Source organism: Oncorhynchus mykiss, chromosome 18 (genome assembly GCF_057628025.1).
Source record: "Oncorhynchus mykiss isolate SJ-2025 chromosome 18, ASM5762802v1, whole genome shotgun sequence".
Classification (NCBI taxonomy): Eukaryota; Metazoa; Chordata; class Actinopteri; order Salmoniformes; family Salmonidae; genus Oncorhynchus; species Oncorhynchus mykiss.
In genome coordinates this window covers 45,957,286-45,973,133 of record NC_143039.1, presented here as the reverse complement: position 1 = coordinate 45,973,133, position 15,848 = coordinate 45,957,286, and the positions used below count along the sequence as shown (strand labels likewise).

At 41.9% G+C, this 15,848-nt stretch overlaps 1 protein-coding gene across 2 annotated transcripts in view; it reads right to left on the bottom strand.

Moving 5' to 3' along the window:
- Positions 1-317: 317 nt before the first annotated feature.
- LOC110496157 (E3 ubiquitin-protein ligase RNF19B) overlaps positions 318-15,848 on the bottom strand; it is a 32,894-nt gene continuing 17,363 nt past the window's right edge. For both annotated transcript variants that reach the window (XM_021571892.3, XM_090208540.1), the window contains exons 3-9: positions 11,853-12,052; positions 11,352-11,496; positions 9,389-9,551; positions 6,781-7,036; positions 4,916-5,105; positions 4,513-4,647; positions 318-4,157 (exon numbers count right to left, since the gene is read on the bottom strand). In XM_021571892.3, coding sequence (XP_021427567.1) covers positions 3,728-4,157; positions 4,513-4,647; positions 4,916-5,105; positions 6,781-7,036; positions 9,389-9,551; positions 11,352-11,496; positions 11,853-12,052 — 1,519 coding nt within the window. In that variant the 3' untranslated portion in view covers positions 318-3,727. The remainder of the gene's footprint in view (positions 4,158-4,512; positions 4,648-4,915; positions 5,106-6,780; positions 7,037-9,388; positions 9,552-11,351; positions 11,497-11,852; positions 12,053-15,848) is intronic.

The following is a 15,848-nucleotide window of genomic DNA, read 5'->3' as shown; positions in this document are numbered from 1 at the left end:
TGGAAGAAGTTAAACTACACTAGAGTTACCTTTAAGAAACTAAAGTTACTTTACAAAAGTAGTTAACTACATTCAGCCTACGTAATAAATTATATCTAAATCTAAAATGTAATGCACTACAAATTGTAATAACAGATCACTCTGGAGTCAGATGTATTTTAACCTATTAAATTACTAGTTGGACTACAGTACGTGTAGTTCACTACTCCCCAACACTGACTATGACCAAGTATGTTATGCATAAAGACTTTGATTCATAAGTCAAATGTGTGTGCGTTTCATTCCATTTCCCCATGAATAACCACAATAAGACAATATTGGTGCAACAGAAAATGTGTTTATTTTCCCAAAATATGTCCACAACGTTTTTCACAGTCCTGTGTGTTCGGCCCCATATAGGGGCTTACAAAACAGTGTCAGGAGATACACATTTATATATAATACTTTTATATGACTATTTACAGTATATATTTATAACTATTTTATCCAAATCCAGTGGCGACCCTTCATTCAGGGCAGAGACCCACCTGTTTTGAGCCCCTCCTGTTGTCTGTTTTGCATGTTATTTTGGTATTAATGTGTTACATATCTTTCAAACAATATAAAATTAAAATTCAATCATTGAGTTAATAAAGCCGCATACAAACATGGGTCTCTTTTTTGCTTTCTTGAGTAAGGCAGCTTCAAAATGCAGGTGTTTCAGCCTAGCTCAGTGCTTTCTGTGGTGGTGAGGCAGCCAGCGGAAAATACGGAGCGTAGGGGTTGGTAATGTTCTCTAGTTGCGCCGTGACTGGCTCAGTGTTCTGTCACTCATGGGGACACTACGTCACTGAAAAATCTACGGGTAGAGCAAAACAATTCAAGCCCCTCGGGTGCGGCCTTAGAGTTACATTAGAAGTGCCCATCCAAAAAAGCTCAAGGTCATTGGCCACAGATAAAATTGTCAAATCTCGTTATATCTACCGTAGCTTTGAGTGGACTGATCATGTCAACATCATACTTTCAAAATCTTAGCTAGCAAGCTAGTCAAGCAGTCATCATCATGAATCACATTGACAATCTACTGGCAAATCCTTTTCAATCCTTGTCATATGAAGAGAAATTATAGATAAAACGTATCGGTGCTCATTGGACATAAATATTACACAAGTTGGACATCGCAAATTCAACAATGAGTGATTTGGAAGGAATCAGTGGCTAACTGCAAGCGTTGCAAAGCAATCACTAGCCTGCTATTCAGTGGAGTGGGTGTGTGGTCCATGTCTGGGTTTAAGGGTCTCTTTTCCAAGATTAAAAGGATAAACATTCATGCTGTCAATCCAGCAAGACTTCTGCCACGTTCAAAACAACTGGAAACTCAGAACTGGGAAATCTCAGACTTCAGTGAGTTCAAAAATAACTCAAAAAGTGAGTTTAAAAAAACTAGCTCCAACTGGAAAAATATGTTTTGAATGGTCATCAAACTTAAAATTCCAAGTCGGGAACCCAGGCCTCTTTCTAGAGCTCCAATTGGAAGATCACTGGAGGTCAGGATTCAACCTTGTTTTTTTCCCCAGAGTTCCCAGTTGTCTCAAAAGCACCATAAATCCAGAGAATACCAGACTTTGATGACAACGTTTGATGAGGAATGCTATGCCACCTTCCTTGGTCCCTTCCCCCCTCATAACTTAGCCTACTGTTCTGACTTGGTGGTGCACATATAGCCTATAGCCTGTTTTAGATAAATGTAATCATTGAATATTGTAAGAGCTTTCATTGTCTGCTTATAAGCCCTCTTTATTTATCCTACAGTTCTGAGGGAGAATACTGTAAGAACGGACTCTGTTTTGAATTCTGTAGCTGTACATTTCAAAAGTACATAACAAGTAGTTATATTGACTACGTCCGTATTAGCTCGCTCATCAATGTCTTAATCAAAATTACAGATTGCCTCTTATTCGCTCGTCGTCCACAAATGCCATGGTTTGTACATCTTAATTGTCAGAAGAAACCACATTTGTTTAATTAAGCAAGTCAGCCATATCAGCTATGTTTTTTTTTAAGAGGCTGAATGAACTGTTTCGCTGCCAGACAAGGCTCTGCTGATAGCCAGGTGTAGCAGTGGTAAGGATTCACTCCATGGTGCTGAAAAGAAAGCTTTGCTGTTGGGACAGCTTTATATAGGCCCTTACAGTTTGTGGGCACTGTTTGTCACCATTATAGTGCTATTAATGTATTGTTTAGTGTTGTGTAGTAGCTTTGCTGGCATGCATCTAAAAAAGAAAATTGGGAGTTTGCCCCACCAAGATTTACATGCTAAAATCACCACATCTAGGTGTGTTATTAATGGTAAATCCTCCTTTCATATTTAGGAAGTTCTGTTTCAATCCGTGGTACATTCATGTGGTTTCTCATAAGGCAGAAATAAGCCAAAACTGAATTACATCAACATAAGCTCTGCCCAATCGTATGATTTGACCCTATAAAGCTTATTTGAAGTGAAACAATGTTCCCATATAGAGATTTCTCATGATGTCTATGGTAAATGGGGATATCTTTAAGAACTGAAACTGAAGCACATGGTTTGTAAACAGCAAAAATAAGCTCTAGTAATTATTCTTGAATAAATTAAAATGAGTCTGCAAAATGTTGTTACACTGTAAAAAGGTTTCTGATAATCAACATTTGGCTATGATTGTACAAGTGTGATTTTAAGCAATGGACGAAAACTTGACAATGAATAGCAAAAAAAAATCTGAATATTTAAATAAAGTGCACAAGTGCTCATTCATAAATTCACTCGATAGTGGGACAAACAAATACAATCACAAAAAGTCCTTCCATTCTACTATCATTTTCTACTGAAAATGTATATTGTGTCTTTATAGGTCTTTGTGAGTGAGTAGCACACACTTTCAATCTCTCACACACACACACACACACACACACACACCATTCGAGTGGGTCAGACAGCTAGCATGTCAGAAAGCCAGTGTTCGTCAGTGTCTGTAAGGCAGGCAGTCAGTCATTCATTCAAGTGGAACTGTCTGCTGGTTCAGTACTTGTCCATCTTCCATGGCATCGGATCTCATTAACCCCTCATTTCTTCTTCTCTGTGCAGCTGAGATTCAAGTGCAGATCGCATCTAAAAGTCATGTCTCTGTACAAACTACTGTACAAAACGCAGTTCATGCAGACTCATGGACACAGCAAATAATTCAATTTCAAGATCATTCAAGATCATTCAATTATAAATAGAAAAAAAATTGGAAATCAAGCCTACGAAGTCCAGTACAAATGCCACGCTCACACATCCCTAAAAACATCCCCTTTCCATAGTACAAACCCTATTCCCCACAAACCTTCACTCATTGGTGTGCTTGGTGACATTTCACCTTGTTTCCTTTTTTTTTTTTTTGCAGTATTTCTTGTGGCAAATTTGTACGTCTTGTTTAAAAAAAAAAGTTTGCTTAAGTAGCCAAGGCATTTTTGCACCAAGAAGTAAACAAAAATTGTTGTATTAAATCTCAGAGAGGTAGAACCCTGCCAATTCTCTGCAAGGAGATCGACATGTTGATAGAAAGACAGACACGTGTAGATAGGTGTTGTCTGCAGGTCAGATGTTTTGTAAACAAAAAAAGCAGCAAAAAAAATGACTGAAACGCTCAATCAATCAATGGAGAAAAGCTAAAACAAAAACATTTTGGATTTGTGCAATCTTAGAGAGCTCTCAAAGACAGTCGGACTCTTAAACATAGAGGATGACGTTATCCGGGGGACAGTGCAGGCTGTCGGAGGTGACAAGGGGTCTGCAGGTGGCCTGGGGTTGAGAGGGCCGGCAGCTTTTGAGATGAGGCGAATCACAGTCGTCTGACGTCAGCTCGGCGATGTCGTCTGATTGGGTATCGGACATCTCCAAGTCGCTGCGGATGCTCTCGGGCTGGGCCAAAGTGACATCGCGAAGCCCCTCCCTGAGCGACGCCCCTGGAGATAGGCCTAGTGCTGAGCCAAACAGAGCCCCGCCCCTTCTGGAGCTGCAGTCCTGAGGCTCCTCCCCCCCTGAGCCAGGGCATGCTGCCATAGCAGCAGGGGGCGTGTTTAGGTCTTCCTCACTGGTCAAGCAGAGGTGGCTGGGTTTAGTCTCGATGTCCACCTGGATCTCCAGGTTATTACAGTCCCTAGGAGAACAAAGACGTTTAGATTCACTAGTTACCATATCATCTGCTGTATCCAGTGTCACCTTGCCTACCATTATAAGTTAACTCAAAGCTGGTTTTAAAACGTCTGTCGGGAATTAAATCAATGGCAAAAATAAATATTTCTGAACCACAAAGTGCTGCCTGCATACCACACAGACTAAAGACAAGTCAGACTCAAGAGAGATTCAAGAAAATTGAGGAGTTGCATCAGAGTCAACAACAACGTCAGACCGACAGAAACAGATTGAGACTAGATGGCAAATCAAGGAGGGGGAGCAGATTTTCTCAAAATCGTGTGTGTGTATGTAAGAGAGAGAGAGATTGTGACACTCACCTGTCAGGTAGTGTGTAGGAGGAGATAATGGAGCCTGCCATGCCCCGGGTGCTGGCACAGTCACTACCCGCTCCCAGACTACCTGTCTCTCTCTGGGCACCATCCTTCCCCAACTCCCCTCCCTGGAGCTCCAACCTGGAACAACACAAAACATGATTACAGTGTTCAACATATGTCACATTACATTTACTCAGCAAAAATATTTACAGCAGAGGTTATAAGAGCAGTCCTTATCCAACCAAGATACATAACTTTCAAAGGGACAACAACAACTGTAAACTGTTAAACTGTTTGTTTAAGTCTTACTTGGCCCCTATTTATACTGTCTTCCTGTTTACAATACACATTCCCCTCCATAAGACGTACAGAACAGGTTCTCTTCCCTGCTGGGCCCCCTCCATACCTGTTGTATTTGCCAGTCCTGGCTCCAAGGGCGCCCCCGGCCAAAGTGTTAAAGTGGGGGGTGTCCCCCAGGACCCCAGGGGCCACAGAGAGACCATCGCTGGGGGAGGTGGTGCTGAGGCCGCTGGCTGCCCCCTCCAGGCTGCTCTCACCCAGGCTGGGGGACTTGAGGGCCCGCCAAGCATCAGCCACTGGGGGACAATTATTATATATTTTTATTTGATGCATGATAAGATGTTTATCAATTCGATTCCATTCAATATTTCTTATCTCAATTCATTTGCAGTTTAATTACGTTTGTCACATAAAAGAGAGACATACAGTTGAAGTCGGAAGTTTACATACACCTTAGCCAAAAACAGTCAGTCAGTTTTTCACAATTCCTGACATTTAATCCTAGTAGAAATTCCCTGATTTAGGTCAGTTAGGATCACCACTTTATTTTAAGAATGTTAAATGTCAGAATAATAGTAGAGAATTATTTATTTCAGCTTTTATTTCTTTCATCACATTCCCAGTGGGTCAGAAGTTTACGTATTAGTATTTGGTAGCATTGCCTATAAATTGTTTGACTTGGGTCAAACTTTTGGGTAGCCTTCCACAAGCTTCCCACAATAAGTTGGGTGAATTTTGGCCCATTCCTCCTGACAGAGCTGGTGTAACTGAGTCAGGTTTGTAGGCCTCCTTGTTCGCACATGCTTTTTAAGGTCTGCCCACAAATGTCCTATGGGATTGAAGTCAGGGCTTTGTGATGGCCAATCCTATATCTTGACCTTAAAAGCACACCAATCCCTCCTGCAGCAAAGCACCCCCACAACATGATGCTGCCACCCCAGTGCTTCACGGTTGGGATGGTGTTCTTCGGCTTGCAAGCCACCCCCTTTTTCCTCCAAACATAACAATGGTCATTATGGCCAAATAATTTTATTTTTGTTTCATCAGACCAGGGGATATTTCTCCAAAAAGTATGATATTTGTCCCCATGTGCAGTTGCAAACCGTAGTCTGGCTTTTTAATGGCGGTTTTGGAGCAGTGGCTTCTTCCTTGCTAAGGGGCCTTTCAGGTTATGTCAATATAGGACTTGTTTTACTGTGGATATAGATAATTTTGTACCTGTTTCCTCCAGCATCTTCACAAGGTCTTTGCTGTTGTTCTGGGATTGATTTGCACTTTTTGCACCAAAGTACGTTTATTTTTAGGAGACAGAACGCGTCTCCTTTCTGAGCGGTATGACGGCTACGTGGTCCCATGGTGTTTATACTCGTGTACACTTGTTTGTACAGGTGAACGTGGTACCTTCAGGTGTTTGGAAATTGCTCCCAAGGATGAACCAGACTTGTGGAGGTCTACAATATCTATTCTGAGGTCTTGGCTGATTTCTTTTGATTTTCCTATGATGTCAAGAAAAGAGGCACTGAGTTTGAAGGTAGGCCTTGAAATACATCCACAGGTACACCTCCAATTGACTCAAATGATGTCAATTAGCCTATCAGAAGCTTCTAAAGCCATGACATCATTTTCTGGAATTTTCCAAGCTGTTTAAAGGCACAGTCAACTTAGTGTATGTAAACTTCTGACCCACTGGAATTGTGATGCAATGAATTATAAGTGAAATAATCTGTCTGTCAACAATTGTTGAAAAAATTACTTGTGTCATGCACAATGTAGATGTTCTAACCGACTTGCCAAAACTATAGTTTGTTAACAAGACATTTGTGGAGTGGTTGAAAAACGAGTTTTAATGACTCCAACCTAAGTGTATGTAAACTTCCGACTTCAACTGTACATGTAGGTAAGAGTTGTTGTTGTATTTTACAGTATTAAGTCTATTAAAGCAAAAATTATAGCTATTGAAGTATTGCTCACCTGTGATAGGGCCATCGTCCTCGTCAAAGTCGATCCGCATGCCACGCCCCTTTCCTCGGCTGACGCCACAGCCTCCTCCGCGGCACAGAGAGATGGGCACAACTCCATAGACATACGCTAACATGATGGGCACACCAATACCCACGCTGACGGCTGCAATCACAGGAGCTGTGACGATTGACAGGGCCACTCCCCCTGTGATGGCCAGGTTCCTCCTGTGGCGATTGGTCTTCATCCCGTCATAATGGGCGTGAATCTATCACAAAAAAAAAGAAAAGATAGATATTAGTGAAGGTGAAGTTATACAGTAAATACACATCCTGGACTTTCACAACGGTCTAACAGTGTAGCCTGGTCCCAGATCTGTGTGTGCTGTTTTGCACAATGAGTTGGCAAAAAAGGGCTGTTGCAGATAAAATGTCTGTCCTGTGATTCAGATAGAATTATATTATTAAAGCACTTGGGAGAAGTAGGTCATGTGTCGTGTAAGGGGATTTCTTTCTTTTTTTCACAGACTTACAGTGCCTTCGGAAAGTATTCAGACCCCTTGACTTTTTGCACATTTTGTTACGTTACAGACTTATTCTAAAATGGATAAAATATTTTTTTTCAATCCTCAGCAATCTACACACAATACCCCATAATGACAAAGTGAAAACAGGTTTAGACATTTTTGCTAATAAAATTTAAAAAAAAAACTGAAATAGCTTATTTACATATTCAGACCCTTTGCTATGAGACTCAAAAATGAGCTCAGATGCATCCTGTTTCCATTGATCATCCTTCAGATGTTTCTACAACTTGATTGGAGCCCACCTGTGGTAAATTCAATTGATTGGACATGATTTGGAAAGGCATACACCTGTTTATATAAGGTCCAACAGTTGACAGTGCATGTCAGAGCAAAAACCAAGCCATGAGGTTGAAGGAATTGTCCGTAGAGCTCCAAGAGAGGATTGTGTCGAGGCACAGATCTGGGGAAGGGTAACAAAAAATGTCTGCAGCACTGAAGTTCCCCAATAACAGTGGCCTCCATCATTCTTATATGAAAGAAGATTGCAATCACCAAGACTCTTCCTAGAGCTGGCCGCCCGGCCAAACTGAGCAATTAGGGAAGAAGGGCCTTGTTCAGGGAGGTGACCAAGAACCCAATGGTCACTCTGACAGAGCTCTAGAGTTCCTCTGTGGAGATCCTTCCAGAAGGACAACCATCTCTGCAGCACTCCACCAATCAGGCCTTTATGGTAGAGTGGCCAGACGGAAGCCACTCCTCAGTAAAAGGCACATGAATGCCAGCTTGGAGTTTTCGAAAAGGCACCTCTGGCCTGAATGCCAAGCGTCACGTCTGGAGGAAACCTGGCACCATCCCTACGGTGAAGCATGGTGGTGGCAGTATCATGTTGTGAGGATGTTTTTTAGCGGCAGGGACAGGGAGACTAGTCAGGATCGAGGGAAAGATGAACGGAGCAAAGTACAGAGAGATCCTTGATGAAAATCTGCTCCAGCATGCTTAGGACCTCAGACTTGGGCGAAGGATCCCTTCCAACGGGACAACGACCCTAAGCACACAGCCAAGACAACACAGGAGTGGCTTCAGGACAAGTCTCTGAATGTCTTTGAGTGGCCCAGCCAGAGCCTGGACTTGAACCCGATTGAACATCTCTGGAGAGATCTGAAAATAGCTGCGCAGCATCGCTCCCCATCCAACCTGACAGAGCTTGAGAGGATCTGCAGAGAAAAGTTTGAGAAACTCCTCAAATAAAAGTGTGCCAAGCTTGTAGTGTCATACCCAAGAAGACTCTAGACTGTAATCGCTGCCAAAGGTGTTTCAGCAAAGTACCGAGTAAGGGGTCTGAATACATGTAAATGTTATGTGTCCGTTATTTAATTTTATAAATTAGCAAAAATGTCTAAAAACCTGTTTTTGCTTTGTCATTATGGGATATTGTGTGTAGATTGATGAGGGGGAAAAAAACTATTTAATCGATTTTAGAATAAGGCTGTTGAGAGTGGATGGTAGGGAGTTGGCTGAGTACAACGGGTAATAGTCTGAAAGGTATTTCTACAGCTGTTAAGGCTTAGCGGCCTGGAACAATAAAGTGTGTGTTGGAGGGCTATAGTACATCATTCAAACTCGCAGTTATATTGTATTTCCACAAGGGTGCGCTAAAGAGATATCCTTCAAATGAGGTAATTCTGCAATTCTATCATGACACAACATTTCTTCACAATTATGTTGTTTCCAGAGAACAGTTGTAGCACCATACTGAAACTAACAAAAATAGTTTCCTATGGTTTGAAAGCTCATCTATTTCAGGAATTGTATTTCTCAATTACTGGAATATAAAGGAGGAAATGAAAGCAACACCATGAAATGAAACATCATATTGACACCAACTACATTTTTAAGAACAGCACTGGCACATTTCATTTCTACAATGGATTGGTTTTCTGTTAAACTTCATGAAAAGTAAATACTTTCATTATTTACCTTTTAATGTATATGCACTCACAGTAAGCCACTCTAAATAACAGAATCTGCTAAATGACTGAGTGTAGTCCAACATGGAAGGGGGGGGGGGGGGGGGTTCAGTAAGGGGTTGCCCACCTTGCGCCCCACATAGACGGGGAGGCCAATGACCATGGCAGGCACAGCGATACCAGCAATGAGGGTGATGCCCACTGGGGCTCCGATCAGTGTGCCCAGCTGCCACAGGATCTTCTTCTTACGAGTCCACGGCTTCTTTCCCCAGAACGTACACCCTGATGGACTGAGAGAAAGAAGAGAGAGAGAGAGAGAGAGAGAGAGATGGCGGGTGGGATATGGAGGGAGAGAAAAAGTGGGAAAAAAGAGAAACGATGGAATGGGGAGAAAATACAGAGATTGTGAAAGAGAAAGAAAAAGAAATGAAGAAAGGAATGAAGAGAAAACATTTAGAAAGAAAGGGGGAGAAATAGGTGAAGAGTATAAGGGCAGAGGGGTAGACAGAAGACTGATTAGTTCTGGGCCCAAGTTCAGGAAAGGGGGATACCTAGTCAGTTATACAACTGAATGCCTTCAACTGAAATGTGTCTTCCGCATTTAACCCAACCCCTCTGAATCAGAGCTGCCTTAATCAACAGCCACGTCTTCAGCGCCCGGGGAGCAGATACACCACAGCAACAGAGGAGTGGAGGTGAGGTAAGGCTGTGTCATTATGAATTCAGAGCCCTCTGCTAAACGTCACACAACAGTGAGACATGCATCACTGCCTGTTCTCCACCGTTAAAGGATGCTCATGTGATGTCAGGAAAATCTGTGGAAATGTTCATTCATTTTACTGTATGAATATATACTGAACAAAAATATAAACGCAACATCTAAAGTGTTGGTCCCATGTTTCATGAGCTGGGGAGGAAAAAAAAGAAGGAATTTTCTCACACGCACAAAAAAATGTATTTCTCTTGAATTTTGTGCACAAATTTGTTTACATCCCTGTTAGTGAACATTTCTCCTTTACTAAAATAATCCATCCACCTGACAGGTGTGGCATATCAAGAAGCTGATTAAACAGCAGGATCATTACACAGACAATAAAAGGCCACTCTAAAATGTGCAGTTTTGTCACACAACACAATGCCACAGCGAGTGTGCAAATGGCATGCTGACTACAGGAATGTCCACCAGAGCTGTTGACAGAGAACTGCATCTTAATTTCTCTACCATAAGCCGCCTCCAACGTCATTTTAGAGAACTTGGCAGTATGTCCAACTGCAGACCACGTGTAACCACGCCAGCCCAGGATCTCCACATCCAGCTTATTCACCTGTGGGATCGTCTGAGACCATCCACCCGAACAGCTAATGAAACTGAGGAGTATTTATGTCTGTAATAAAGCCCTTTTGTGGGGAAAAAGTCATTTTGATTGGCTGGGCCTGGCTCCCCAGTGGGATAATACAGTGGGATAATGCACCAAATATCAATTTCAACAATTTTACTGAGTTACAGTTCATATAAGGAAATCAGTCAATTGAAATAAATAAATTAGTCCCTAATCTATGGATTTCACATGACTGGGCAGGGGCACAGTTTATTTATTTCAATTTACTGATTTCCTTACATGAACTGTAACTCAGTAAAACTGTTGAAATGAATATTTTGTGTAGCCTTCTTACCAAAACAATAAGACTTTTAACTCCGTTATGTTTGTGTCAGTATTTAGTTTGATCTCAATTCCATAAAATGTGTAGGTATTTATTTTAAAAAAAAATTTCTGGAGGAATGAAAAAAAAAAAGCAGCAGTCCAGCCCCAGTAATAACAGTCATGCTTTAAAAATTGTGTGGATGTCATGTGGGCCTAAACCTAATGTAGTAGAAGTAAAAGAAGGGAGTTCCGAAGTTCCCACATCCGCTTTTCAACAGAAAAGGAAGCTCGATTGAACTTGCTGTATCCCTAAAAACCGTATGCATCCGGCTGTTGGCAACTCCACTAAGGGTGGGTAGGCCTACACATATTTTTGGCACATGGAAAGTAGTCTACTACTACGTTACATACTGTGTTGACGTGAACTGCCGTAGGCTTGAGAGTTACCTGAGGTAGTGCAGGTCAGAGATCTCCTTCATGCAGAGCCAGCAGAACTCACAGCCGCACACGGCACAGGTCATGTGGTTACAGCTGCCGTCGTTCATCTTGATTATGTAGGCGCCACATCGTGGGCAGGGCTTGATGTCATCAGCTAGGGACGAGAGAGAGTGGGTAGTTTGATTAGTGGGAGGAGGATTCAGGACGATGTTGATCTGAGGTCAGTTTTAATGGTTTCCCGTTAGGATTTGGGGAGGGTAAACTCATTCTAGATCTGTGCCTAAAAAGGGACTTCTACTTTTACCAGAGACAGAGGATAATTGGTTTGGAGACATTGACTGCCAACAGCCAGTATAAGAGACAGGCTGAGACAGATAAGAGGTTGTGGTGAGGGCTAATTTATACAGACTTTTTGTTCTGTCCTTTGGAACCTGAGAGGTCTGAAAATTGCTTTATGAGAAGAGGGCGACAAATAATAACAACATTATGAAGAGTCATCAAAGTACTTACCAGGCCCGTGCTCCTGCATGTAGCTGGGTGAGTGGTTGCTATGCGGGTGCAGGAAGAATGCCCTTTGCTGGCGGGCCGAGTCACAGGTCTGGTTGGGGTGCCACGCCTGCTTGCAGTGGTAACAGAACTCAGCCAAGCAGCCCTCTCTACGACACACCAGCCTGGGGCAGCTGGCACAGCCCGAAGCGATCACTGCAAACCTGGCAGAGGGAGAAAGAGGGAGATGTTTGATTTTCAGAAAAACCTTTATAGGCACAATTCGGCTAATGCGAAATCAATTGCAAAGGGAAAACTACATCACTGCACTGAAAGAGAGAGAGAGAGGGAGAGAGAGGGAACACAGCAGCCTTGGAGGAAGTGGCTAAGGTCAAATGTAAATACACGGTAGCTGGACAAATGGTTACATTTACTGAGCCGTGGAGAGAGAGTATGTTAAAACAAAGGGTAAGAGTTAAGGAAAAAGAGAGGAAGGAGAAATGGGCCAAAGGTGATTTCAGGCTGTCTAGAGTAACCTAAATAAAGGGCATGAGGGGAAAACGACCAAGAGCTAAACGTCATAGCATATTATCAGAATTGCATCGACACAACCTGATCTCAGAGCATTTTGTATGATTCTGTACGTAAATCCGAGACACTCCATTTAGTATAACATGTGGAGTATGTATTATTTTCTGGATGTCCGTCACCCATTTCGTATGATATTTACGAATTACAATTCTTATTACATATGTTACGAATTTGCAAATCGTACAATATATCATGAATTTGCAAAGCGTAGTACATGTTACGAATTTGCTAAACATATGATATGTTAAGAATTCTAGCTAGCTGGCTAACATTACCTAGCCTAGGGGTTATAGGGTTAGGGGAAGGGTTAGCTAACATGCTAAGTAGTTGCAAAGTAGCTAAAAAGTAGTAAGTAGTTGAAAAGTTGCTAATCAGCTAAAGTTGTCTGTGGTGAGATTCAAACTCACAAACGTTTGGTTACTAGACGTTCGCGTTATACACACACCGATCCACCGCGACCAACTATTATTTTGGGGTTAGATCGGTTTTAATATCGCAGATAGATTGTGGCTTCCATCAATGTAATTGTCTGCATCATTTCCAATCCCCCATATATTTTTTTGTAAATATATTTTCCTTTCTTATTTTCCCCTAACCCTACCATCCCTCCCCTAATTGGAGTAAATTAATAGACAGCAACAGTTAGTATTTATAAGCTGGAAGTAGAAGCCTATATAAATTGTACGGACACAGTGTATTTTACAATAGTTATCTTTTGTTTGTTTTTAGTCCCGACCTTCAGCTACACTCAACCCCTCCCATCCATCTCTGAAGAACATCCAGTTTTGATTTCTATTTGCCATATATTTTCAACTGTGCTGTTTCACAAAAGTTCTGAACCTACATACATTTTACAGACACAGTATATTTTACATTAGTAATATTGTTGTATTGAGTCCCATCTGTCTTATGTAACTATACCAAACATAACATATCATACTAATTTGTCGTGTCCCGGATTTACGTTTACCATGTTACGTCTAGTCTATGAGTCCAGGCTGATCTACATGATACCCTACACAAACATCTCATTACCAGTGGAGGCTGCTAAGGGGAGGGCGGCTCATAATAATGGCTGGAACAGAACAAATGGAATGGCATCAAACACATGGAAACCACGTGTTTGATGTATTTGATACCATTCCACTTATACCGCTCCAGCCATTACCAAGAGCCTGTCCTGCCCAATTAAGGTGCTACCAACCTCCTGTGCTCAACACAGGAAGTAGGCTGCCACATCACCATGAGAGGGGAGGCAGGGTTCTTATCTTTTCTACGATGTAACAAGATCATTAAGTACTGTATGTGAAGATGAAATGGCATTTAATCTAATACAACACTACGAGTGAGTGACAGTGTTTAAAGACAGACTGAGCAAAACTGAATTTAATTAGAAAGTTACTCTCTTTCTCATCAGAAAACAATGCTAAAAATGACATACGACCCTTCACACAACTATTGCTTTGAATGTAGGTACTGGTATTCAAGCTGAGCACTCAATCTTATTGACCACCGCTCTCTAAAAGGCCTCCAGCATTCCATTACACAGGCAAACCAGATGTCAAATACCGAAACTGTTGAATCCCTACTCTGTCTCTTTCAAAACCTCAAACTAGGGGAAATGTTTCCAGCACTATGGGTTTTCCTTTTAACACAGTTTCGAGCAGCCCCTATAATCCAGTTTGAGCTGGTTTCTCTCCCAATGACTGTTTGTTTATTCAAACTGGCAACATGTCTTCAAGCCTAAACTCAATGACTTGTTGCAACAGAGCAAAGACACAAGTTACCAAGGCAGGCTTTTCCCTGTCGGGAACATTCCATGTTAACGCTGCATTTGAGTCGTCAGTTCTGCTGCGGTGGAGCACGATAATGACTGACATCAAGGCTTTGACCGGTGGCAATCTGAGGAGTACAATGCTTACAAGCTGCACCTTTCGGAGCAAAGGCACTCTGACAGCCACATCTAGTGTCCAAGATTTCATTGCTGTAAATGGTGTGAAACTGCTTTGTTTTCCAACATTACAAATGTAATACAGATACAAAAGTGAGACAGACAGAACCCTCAGAAACACACACACACACACACACACACACACACACACACACACACACACACACTGTCTGTGACTCTGTACACACACACACACTCAGTCCAGTGAGTGTGTAATGATCACTTCAATTATAGAAATCCCAACCTCTCTGTTGCCCCTCGTAACACTGGCTACCTCTATGCCACATCACTAGTCACCATAGCAACTGACAGCCTGCGGAGCGAGCGGTGGACCGCTCACTGATCTGATTGGTTGTCTCTCACTGTCAATCAGGTAGAGAGAGGTCTGATTGGGGAATGGAAAGGGAACTGACCGATGAGACGAAAGGACAATGAAGCTCAAGAGTGAAAGGAGCCGTTCACAAAAATAATTGACTGAGTCTGTGTATGTCTTTGTATATGTGTGTGATCATTCAAGTGAGAAAGAGATAAGGAGTCTGGGGTTTTTGTGACTGTGAAAAACAGATTTAAAAAAAAGTGAAAGACAAAGAAAGAAAGAAAGAAAGAAAGAAAGAGAGAGAGCAATTGAGACAAACATATCCCAGATACTCTATTGCCAGAGACAATCCAGGACAATTTACAATAACCAAGGCCACATATTCCTTACATGTAGTTAGTACTAGAGGTCGACTGATTAAATCGGAATGGGCGATTAATTAGGGCCGATTTCAAGTTTTCATAATAAAATCAGGTAATCGGTACGATTTGCCGATTTACATTTTTTATATATATATATTTTTTACACCTTTATTTAACTAGGCAAGTCAGTTAAGAACACATTCTTATTTTAAATGATGGCCTAGGAACGGTGGGTTAACTGCCTTGTTCAGGGGCAGAACGACAGATTTTTACCTTGTCAGCTCAGGAAGTCGTTTTTGCAACCTTCCAGTTACTAGTCCAACGCTCTAACCACTAGGCTACCCTGCCGCCCCTTATGACTTCAAGCCTATCAACTTCCGAGATGAAGCTGGCGTAACCGATGTGAAATGGCTAGCTAGTTAGAGGGGTGCGCGCTAATAGCGTTTCAAACGTCACTCGCTCTGAGACTTGGAGTGGTTGTTCCCCTTGCTCTGCATGGGTAACGCTGCTTCGAGGGTGGCTGTTGTCGATGTGTTCATGGTTCGAGCCCAGGTAGGAGTGAGGAGAGGTACGGAAGCTATACTGTTACACTGGCAATACTAAAGTGCCTATAAGAACATCCAATAGTCAAAAGGTATATGAAATACAAATCGTATAGAGAGAAATAGTCCTATAATTCCTATAATAACTACAACCTAAAACTTCTTACCTGGGAATATTGAAGACTCATGTTAAAAAGAACCACCAGCTTTCATATGTTCTTATGTTCTGAGCAAGGAACTTAAACGTTAGCTTTCTTA